The 9,789-nt window shown below is 40.0% G+C and overlaps 1 protein-coding gene across 1 annotated transcript in view; it reads right to left on the reverse strand.

The window, feature by feature from the left end:
• dnah1 (dynein, axonemal, heavy chain 1) overlaps positions 1-8,798 on the reverse strand; it is a 29,836-nt gene extending 21,038 nt beyond the window's left edge. The window contains exons 1-24 of the mRNA XM_058641485.1: positions 8,719-8,798; positions 7,453-7,534; positions 7,148-7,325; positions 6,816-6,966; positions 6,606-6,720; positions 6,416-6,529; positions 6,062-6,317; positions 5,776-5,933; positions 5,449-5,660; positions 5,001-5,299; positions 4,681-4,831; positions 4,414-4,604; positions 4,025-4,250; positions 3,832-3,951; positions 3,659-3,741; positions 3,421-3,562; positions 2,734-2,889; positions 2,418-2,616; positions 2,068-2,321; positions 1,293-1,505; positions 1,040-1,204; positions 593-714; positions 378-483; positions 124-303 (exon numbers count right to left, since the gene is read on the reverse strand). Coding sequence (XP_058497468.1) covers positions 124-303; positions 378-483; positions 593-714; positions 1,040-1,204; positions 1,293-1,505; positions 2,068-2,321; positions 2,418-2,616; positions 2,734-2,889; positions 3,421-3,562; positions 3,659-3,741; positions 3,832-3,951; positions 4,025-4,250; positions 4,414-4,604; positions 4,681-4,831; positions 5,001-5,299; positions 5,449-5,660; positions 5,776-5,933; positions 6,062-6,317; positions 6,416-6,529; positions 6,606-6,720; positions 6,816-6,966; positions 7,148-7,325; positions 7,453-7,534; positions 8,719-8,748 — 3,903 coding nt within the window. The 5' untranslated portion in view covers positions 8,749-8,798. The remainder of the gene's footprint in view (positions 1-123; positions 304-377; positions 484-592; positions 715-1,039; positions 1,205-1,292; positions 1,506-2,067; positions 2,322-2,417; positions 2,617-2,733; positions 2,890-3,420; positions 3,563-3,658; positions 3,742-3,831; positions 3,952-4,024; positions 4,251-4,413; positions 4,605-4,680; positions 4,832-5,000; positions 5,300-5,448; positions 5,661-5,775; positions 5,934-6,061; positions 6,318-6,415; positions 6,530-6,605; positions 6,721-6,815; positions 6,967-7,147; positions 7,326-7,452; positions 7,535-8,718) is intronic.
• Positions 8,799-9,789: the final 991 nt, after the last annotated feature.

Genomic DNA, 9,789 nt, shown 5'->3' on the forward strand with positions numbered 1-9,789 from the left:
ACAGACAAAAATCTTACAAAAGCTGGACAACTTAAAATCCCTCAGCCTGACAAAATGAAATATAAACTTTGCAAGGGTAATAAACATGTCAAAACTCTGCCATTTAAAGTCAATATGGAAGACCTCGGGGTAGACTTTGAGTGAGCGTTCAATGTTATCCCTCAATGTGGCTTTCATGGACTTCTCCACATCCCTCAGCCAGTCTTCCACATTTCCACTCGTCCTCACTGGCAGGAACAGCTTGACCTCCTCCTCTTCTCCGGACAACATATGGGTGATCTGTAGCTCTGACTGGAATTTAAGCTGACAGATGCAGTATTTTAGTCATGAAATAATCCTAGTAATCTGTAAGAAGAGTGATCGTAAAGAAAACAAACCTGAGCAATGTTCTCAAAGCATTTGCGCAGGTGTGGTTGAACAGCAGTGGGATCTTTAGTCTGGGAAAGAATCTCCAGGAGCTCATCGTCAGACAGGAAGTAAAACCTGACAACAAACAGCCACTGTGTATAACATTATACAGTGTGTATGATTCATTCAGCGGAGTGAAAAGACTGATCAAAATCATTTTTAGGACTGATTCACTGTGGCTTGCCTGGAAAAGGACCGTCGTTTTGTCTCCAAATACTCGGTGAGACCCTTCTGTACTTGTTCCAGAAGTGTGTTGCACTTCTTCAGTTTGTCTCGTAGACGTACATCTGGACACAGCACAATCACCTGCAAGTAAACGCAAAGTCACAATGAAGGTTTACCACAAAGCAGTGTCATTATTATCTGCTCAAAGCCCTGTCCTTTTCTTTTTCATCTGTTTTATGTTATGACATTACTGCCTTCCTCTCATTCCTTTTTTTTTTGTGATCAATTATTTTAATTTTTATTACCAAAAGAGAAGGGCATGATGCAAATCAGAGACAATAATACAACAAGTAGTATCCACTTCCCTTTACCCACCCCTCCAGAATACCCCCCAGAATCCTCCTTCTCATTCTTTATTCCTTCATCATCACATTAAAATGAAGCCCTGTCCCCATGAAGCTCTGACCTTTGGATTATTAAAGGCCGTTTTCATGACTGTTCTCCACATTTGCTCCATTTGCTGGTATCGTTGTCCTTCCACAGGAAGCTGCTGGTTGATGTCATCAGAGCTAAAGATGGGCTCCAAGTAGAGCCAGGTTCGCTGGCAGATCAGCCACTCCTCCAGTACATCCTGGAAGAAACACACAAGGGCAGTAGTAACACACTGAACAACGAGAGACATTGCATTAGTATGTCTGCGTTTGTGTGTATGTGTGTACTTGAGTCATTCTGAGCTTGCTCTCCCACGTGGTGATGCGGCCCTCAAAAGCTTTCTTGAAGGGAGAGAAGGACATGCTCTGTGTCATGACAATTTGGTCATCCAGCAACTGGGACACTTCATCTGTACTCTTTAGGATGTAGGTGCCTGTCTCCTTGTAAGGCACAACATCAAAAACTACTGTTGCCCAATCTTGTTCCATCTTCTCCAGGGCCTGTTTGAGAAGGTGTGGGATAAAAGGTAGCAGTTGTGTCAAAGTCACTCACACATTGTCACTGTGCATCAACAACAAAGTTCAAAGTTCACGTTTGAAGGTTGAAGGTTCTGTAATGTGTGTCGGAAAACAATTTTTTGTTATTATATTGTTATTATTATGTTTCTTCACGTTCAGATAGTCATCGATAAATAAAGTTGTCTGGGTAACAGTCTGGAAAACTCGCACAAGTAGCTACAGTGTACTTACTGCTTGAAGCCAAGTTGAAAAGAGACAAAATAAAAAGTATAAAATTAAAAACAACAGACAATACACTGGCTAACTAGTAGTACCAAATATTTCCTTCCTCACTCTGACTCACTCTATAAGGTTTGCCCTGGAAGTTGTAGCAGAGGCACACAGGTAAAATGACTTGACATCGTGAAGAGGTGACCAAAATGAAACAGTCCATTACTTTGACTAGTAAGTAAGTGTATTTCCATGGACTTTAAGACTGATGAAAATAACCCGGAACAATTTCATTAAACGTCACATTTAGTGCATTCCTTTGGTGGAACGGTACCTGCTCAATGCTGTACTCTTTTGCAGCCACTTCAGCTACATGAGTTATATCCTCCACGTGGCTCTGCAGGCCAAGCTCTAGGCAGCGGGAGAAAGTCAGGTTGGCTTTCAGCTTGACTGTCATCTTAATGCGTTCGGACAACATCTCCCAGTGGCGGCTTCTCATTCCCGGGTTCCTCAGACCCTGAAGCAGAGGGACATGAGGACGGAAGTCCTCGATCTTGCTGCAGATAGTATTTGCCACCATCTGGCAGTCTGGTGTCATGTAAGAAAAAAGAGAGCAGATTCAGAAAAAGAAACAGGTCAACCCACAGCACACAAACTTTGAGTGCGGATGCATGTGTCACCTACCAGGAATCTCCTTGAATTGTTTAATACATTTTTGCATGGTCCTGTGAGCATCTGAGACATTGCGCTCCAGCTGCTCAGGGTCAATGGAAGACAGTGGGTCATTGAGCCAGCTCTCGTGCCAACGTAGCCAGTCCGAGGTGGTGGTCCAGAGGTCTTTTAAAGGTTGGAAGTCTTTTATCAGCTTCTGTACGTGGTCATACTGTAATACACATTTTAAATTGTCGTAAAAACCCAAGCCAAATGTATGGTGTATTTTTCTTTTTAAAGCCATCTGGAATGACACATTTTTTTAATTGATGCTCTTTCTTTCGCTTACGTTCGTGGCAGGAAGTCCAAACAGACGTTCTCTGGCATTGTAGGTTTGGGCCATTGTCTGGCACTCCATAAGCTGCTTGCTTGTACGCTTCACCTTGTTGGCCATCTCATGAGCATGTTCAATGTCTCCATGGCCTGCTAACCCAGCAACCAACATCTGTATTCACAGTTGGGATCATTTCAAATAGTTACACAAACAACTGCCTAAAGTACATGCATTTTTAGAGTAATGTCACACATAACCCAATTCCAGGCGCATCCAAAGTGCTGTAACATCAGAAATATTTTGAATTATCATTATCATCTACAAGGAGATTAATCTAATTAATCTGAAAACCACCCGAAACTCACGACAGGCACTGTAAGGCAGTCGTTCTGCCTTATAGTGGACACCCAGCCATAGCTGACATTGTAGGTACTTATTAAAGCTCCAGTGTGTGACATTTGGTGATGTTTGTTGTTGTTTGTGAACAGAAACAATGTAACCTAATTTGTTATGCTTCGTGCTTCAACTGAAAATGGGCTATATCGCTTTCTAGCGCTATGTTGTTATTCAGTGTGTCTTCACATAAAACAGTCACTCCCTGTGTGCAACACGAGAATATCACTGTCCAACATGAGATATAAAGACAGCTATACTGTACTGAGAAATGCAGAGTTTCTCTTGGTTTATGTTGGTTTAGCTGACCTGTAGAGAGTCTAGGTGTTCCTCAAAGCTGTTCTGATTGACTTGCTGGATCTTTCGAAAGCGTTCCTCATCCTCCATATGCTGGACCACTGCTGCTTCCATCTGTCTGATTATCTTTCGAGGCCATCCAATAGCTGCCCACCTACAAAAATTAATCAATTTAAAATCCCCTCACTTTGCTAATGTCTCTTTATCTCACTTGAGAATTATACTTAATTTATTTGTACTTTATACTGACTTTTTATTGGTGTCCTCATTTGAAACAGAGTAGAAAAAGTCTTCTAGTTGCTCATATTCTGACAGGATCTTGCCAATACTTTCCTGAAAGAGAGAATAAGAGTTAATGGAAAAAGTAAAACTTCAAATGATATGAATGGCAGAAATGTACACATCACCATTTCAGTCCTGTACCTGGTAACCCCTGAGCTGCTCTGGGATTTGTCCCATCAAGTCCCTTTTCTCGGTCAGCTCCTCAATGCTATTGGGCTTCTCTTGCAACTTCCTGCTCAAAATGTTCCACTCTTCACATGCCTTAAACACAAGACACCAACATCTCCAGTTGGAAGTAACTACCTCATTCACACACAGTACATTGCTTACTTACATCATCGACCTTCTTGCGTAGCTTCAGAGCGAGGTGATCCAGCAGTGCCTTGGCAAAAGCTTTCCTTTTGTTAGAGAGAGCCTGACGTACAGCTTCCACTCGCACGATAAATGGACCAATCACAATGGAAGACGGCAATGAGTGTTCGATCCTTTCCTTTTCTTTAAGCTGTTGTTCCACCACTTTCCTCACTTCTTGGGATGTCTGTTCTGCATTCGTTTGGCAACTGGCATAAGACATACACAAACAACACAAATCAGCAATCATTCAGAAAGAGAAAAATGCTTTTATTTAACAAAGAAATCTTCCTCAATTAACCACACATCCTTTTAGTGAAGGGTTGAAGTTTTGAGAACCTAAACGTTGTCATTTAAAAATCAAAAACCTACTTGAGAAATGTTTCAATGTCCATGTTGTGCAGCTCTACATGGTCCTCATATTTAGCAGCATAAGCCCTGAGAGGTATGGCTGCTTGTATCAGAGCGTTGCAGACCTTCTCTCTCAGCTCAGTTACTTCTGGTTCCCACAAATGAACCGACATGAGAAGGTCACCGCCGATAAACAACTTCTGCATCACAAACTTGCACGGACAAGAGAGGAGCAAATGTTAAATGTCTGTTTTACTTCAATGTCGATTGATGCTGATTTCAACATACCTTGTCAAGCTGTGGAACATTGTGTGTGGCCAGGATGCCTTTATCAAACAGGTTAACAACAGACGTCTCAAAATTTTGCAGTGGCGTGCCGTAATGGACCCCAGTCTGGTCCAGAACCATGTCTACTAAGAACAAAGGGTTCTTTTTTGGCCTGGATATGAAAAATCGAGACATATTATCAATACAATTACCAATATTCTGTCAATCTGTCAAACACATACAAAACTGAACTTAAGTATAATATGCATATCTAAGGGAATAGAAAAAAACCATATAAATGCTTAATGATACATGTGCACATGCAATGCATTCTGTCCTACTTGTATGGGCTTGTGAGAAGGTCGTTTCCCCAGACCAGGTCCTGAGGACACGTGAGCACACTTTGGCAGGCATCCAACAGAAGGTGAGTTAGGCTGAGCAGTGAATCCTGCACAAGGTACCGCAGCGAGTCCTGCATATGCAATTGCACCACCGCCATCAGTTTGTAAAGCTTGGAGGATTTGTACACGTCCCAGACACTTTCATTCATGTTGTATGCGCCCCGGCCAACATTTGCCAGGTGGGTACGGATGCTGTTGCTCAGTGTGACAATCCATGTTTCCCGAAGATACAAGCTTATCTAGAGAGGGACAAAAAAGATGTGGTGTTGGTTTAATCTCACGCCAGCATGGTTTGTTTGTCTAGTTTTTACATTAGCAATAAGCTGTTGTTCAACATTCAAGTTTTTATCCATTTTTCAAAGTCTAGTGCTGGTGAAAGTAAAGCTACCTGAGTGTGCATACGAGACTGTATGACTTCAAACTCGTCCAGACGGCGCGGTTTGTTTGTGGTGACGTTGAACAGCCTCATGGCCGCTACTTTGTCGCACTCAGACTTCACATTAGATAATGCATAGATCACCTCTGCTTTTGTCAACAGAAATCGAGAGACAAATTCGAAAAAGCTCTTCTTATAGTCAAAGTGAGGAACTGAAACGCACCCTGTAGGCGGAAAGAAACCAGTGTTTAGATTTCGAGGTCATTTCAGATTTCTTTTTGCCAACATATATCTTTAATCTCCACTTACCTGACTCAAACTAATGCATTCAAGGCTCACCTTTTTGTGGTACATAATCAGTGTCCTTCTTTGGTAAAGTGACGTGTGAAAATTCCTCTTGGTGACTCATTACAACTTTGTCAAAGATCATGCTGTTCATAGTACGGTCATATTCCCGCTTGACGCCTTCCTCCAGGTCTCTTATATACTTCTCCACTCTACACACAGATTAATAACTTTATTTACACCAGTTTCAGTTGCCAGTCAACATAATTCAACTTTAACTCTGTAAGCTCTGAATCTCGACATACAATTACAGTAGTAATATGACACTGAGACTACTTACATATTCAGCCTGAGCCCAGGAGTTGAAAGGACATGTTTTTTCATACGCTTCAGACTGTGGGTGTCAAGAGATGGTGTCCCCTCCCAGATGGGCATGCAGTCAAGAGCCAAGTTGTAGAAAAGCTCAGACTCTCTTTTTTCCCTCTCACGCAGAGCAAACTGAAGCCTTTCAATAAAGACACGTGGGTCTTCGGCACTGAATAAGAGTCTGATTCTGGGTACCCAGTATTTAGCACCTGGTAGCAAAGACATTCCTCCTATGCAACAAAGGGAGGAAGAAAGCATACAGTGAACATGATGAATGAAGAGTAATAGAGACAATTATGTCAAGGAAACTATCAAAAAATAGGATTACCATCTTCATCTGTCTGTTCTCTGTTATGAACATTCTGCACCAGGTACTGGCACTTATCTTCACTATAGTCGAGAACCCCCACTAAATACCAGCTGTAGGCACTTTTGTTGTTCTCTTCAAAAGAGAAAGAAGAAAGGACCAATGAATGACCAGAAAATAGTGATATATTTTACCCTTGAAGTCTTGTTACCTGTGGGCAGCAAGGCTTTTGCAGGAATGGGTTTTTGATCAGACGATCCTTCAGCTTCGCCCAGGGCAAGCCAGTCACCTGGAGTACGGCAATCATAGTCCTCGTTGTCAAATATCTAAAGCAGAAATTTAAAAAACATGAGTGGCACGGTACTAAACTCCAAAATGTAACATGTAACACAGTACTGTATCTGTACAGTAACAGACTCACCTCCAGTGGGAGAAAGGGTGACACAGGGTTGCTTGGCATGGTCCCATCTTCATCTTTACTGCTCAGATGTCTTGGCATTATAAAATTAGAGTCAATGTGTTTTTCTTTAAGAAGCTGTTCAAAGTCCAACTTCAAGAATTCCCTTCGACGTCTGTGACAGAACAATATGACACAACATAAATCAGCCATAACAACAGGCAGATAAAATAATGAAAGGACCACACTATTAGCAAGTGTAATGTATGAGAAATGTACTTATTATCTACTTGTATTATGCCAATTAATTCCAGTACCTCTTTTATCACATAATGGTAAACACAAACACAACAAACCTCTCTATCGCTAACTTGCGGGGTATCTGGCCTGGAATGGTTTGGTACGGTATCTGGACTTTGGGTGTATCTCCCCCCAGGCAGAAGTAAGGATTCTGTGTTAGCTGTGAGACAGGTCCGTGGTAAACCGCTTCAACCATCTCGCACTGGTCAGACGGAGTCTGGGCAGAAGTTGTCACTACAAAAATGCAAAGCAGGGTTTTTCTTCTTCTTTCAGCAAAATATTCTCCATGCAAAGGAATTCAAATTAATCAAAATGCCTAAATGTGTAGAAAAAATGTCACATGTCTGTGTGCGGTACTCACTCGTCTGAAGGCTGGATTGTCCCTGACGTTTGGGCTCTGGAGGTTTGTCAGGAGGACGTGGCAAATATTTGCGCTTCATCCTCTAGGAGAATAAAAATAACTTTAAGTGAAAACAAAAAAGCACGTTGGGGAAGTTGTGGGCAGAGTTCCCAGCGTGCTTTGGATAATGCTACATTTAAGTTGTGTTTTATAATTGTCATAGTAATATTACAGTTATTTAGCTTTACTGTCTCGTTTATTATTAGTGTTTATTATAGTTGCAGTCACTTTAATAAAGAATGTAAGTTGGCACCCTAACATAAAGCTAATGTAACGCCCAGAGCCGACATAACTGACGCGATTAAATGCACATTAGAGCTTCATCACTGTGAGTTTTATTCTATAGATCAAGGGGAACAAAATGTAAAACTCAGGTTATAATGTCTATGCGGATGTCTCGCTCTCTGTGTATTACATCTGTATCTGTGTTACGCATAACCTACTTGGAAATGGTCTCTGCAATTTTAAAACTAACTTTCTGTTCCAAATGTCCCGCATGGAAACTGGACAAAAAAGGGCTTCTGTATATTCTGCAAGGAAAGAGCTGCAGAGGATCTTGAAGTTGAAGTGAGTTGATCTTATTAAATGCTTTTAAACTCCAAGAGAAAGAACTAGAGGCAGATTCCCTGAGATATGACTGCTTTTAGCTCTGAGCTAGTTAAAAAATTGTCTTTTCTTTTGTTTTCTTTTGTCTTTTGTGGTATTTTGGGATGGTAACATGATGTTTCATTTGTGCTGCTGCCTGTCTTGCCAGGCTTTACTTCCCTCGCAGGGAATTTTACCTGGTTAAAAAAAGTTCATTAAAAACAAATGCCTTTTTATGACAGTTAATAATTTATATAATCATGTCTGAGTGACTTCATCATTCAGTCAATAGGCTTTGACCAAAGAGCACAAATGACTCCTTACCTACATGTAGTCGCAGCTTTAAAGAATACAAGCATTACATATGATTATTTTTTTATATATATATACATATATATATATATATATATATACATATATATATATATATATATATATATGTATATACAGCATATAAACAGAGAGCAGGGTAAACATACAGGACAGTGTACTAGCATCATGTCTGATATAGCCTTTATGCTACTTTAAGCTAGAAAAGTTTGCTAAGTCACTTTATCTGAACTCCTACCAAATAAACAACAAACAATAGCCTTTGGAAAGTTTTGGTTTTGGAAACAACAGACACAAATGACGTCTAAATACCTCGTTTGCACGCAGTTGCAAGTTGCTCATTTTGTCGCGTTAGCTGAGATTTAGCTAAGCAGAAGTGTTTTCAAGTTAACTCCAATAGCGCGCGTGCGTGTGTGTGTGTGTTGTAGGCGGCAACGGTTGTCATGGAGATAAAGATTAACAAAGTCACCACCAGCAGAGGGTGCCAGAGGAACACTTAATAAAGAACGAAGAAGACCTGATGAAGAGCTGAATGGTGACTTGCAGATATTTTTGATATTTTATGATAATGATGTGTTTAATTCTTATTTTACATTAAAATGCATGGATATTTCTAATGTAATGTGTTACTTTTTTATAACCCTGTTAATGTGCTGCTGCCAGGACCCTAATTTCGATTAGGCTTTTCTGGTTAAATAAAGGTTGTGATCATTTAGACAAATTCATATATTTATAGGGGAAATAGATTTACTTATTCATTTAAACCGAGGTGTAGATAAATAATCTACAATAGTCCTACAAAAGTTCCGTACCATAAAATTGAGTACGAAAGTACGTTTTTTTGATGTGTTGAAGTCTCTCAGCTTCTTTAGTAATAATTTTCAAATTTCTTAAAGATTTGTAAAGAAATGAATGTCAAAATTGTCAGATATTGTGGCAAAAGTAATGTGGCCTTAGGACAAACTAACTTGAGAGTTATAGGCGATTCTGATTCTGATAACAGAATAATAATAATAATAATGAGGGAAAAAGTCAATACAAGCTACTGTATTTCCATTTTTGAAAGATTTCCTCCACTAGAGTGAGCTCTTGAGCCTAATTTTTTCCTTTTCTCCCTTCACATTTCATCAAACTGTACTGTCCTCCACCACAAAAGCCTTACAACATTCTAGTAGGAAAACTAGATATCAATACCGCTCATACATTACTGTAACTGTGATATAAAGTTAGTTCTAAAGACCATTATGTCCTCTTGTCCTTATAATAATAATAATATATTTTTTTAAATGCATTACACCGTCAAGTCATTTGATATAATATCCACACAATACAAAATATCACTGTATAGAAATCATTTTCTTAATGTTTGGCTTCACAAGCATA

This window comes from Solea solea, chromosome 10, assembly GCF_958295425.1.
Source record: "Solea solea chromosome 10, fSolSol10.1, whole genome shotgun sequence".
Taxonomy (NCBI): domain Eukaryota; kingdom Metazoa; phylum Chordata; class Actinopteri; order Pleuronectiformes; family Soleidae; genus Solea; species Solea solea.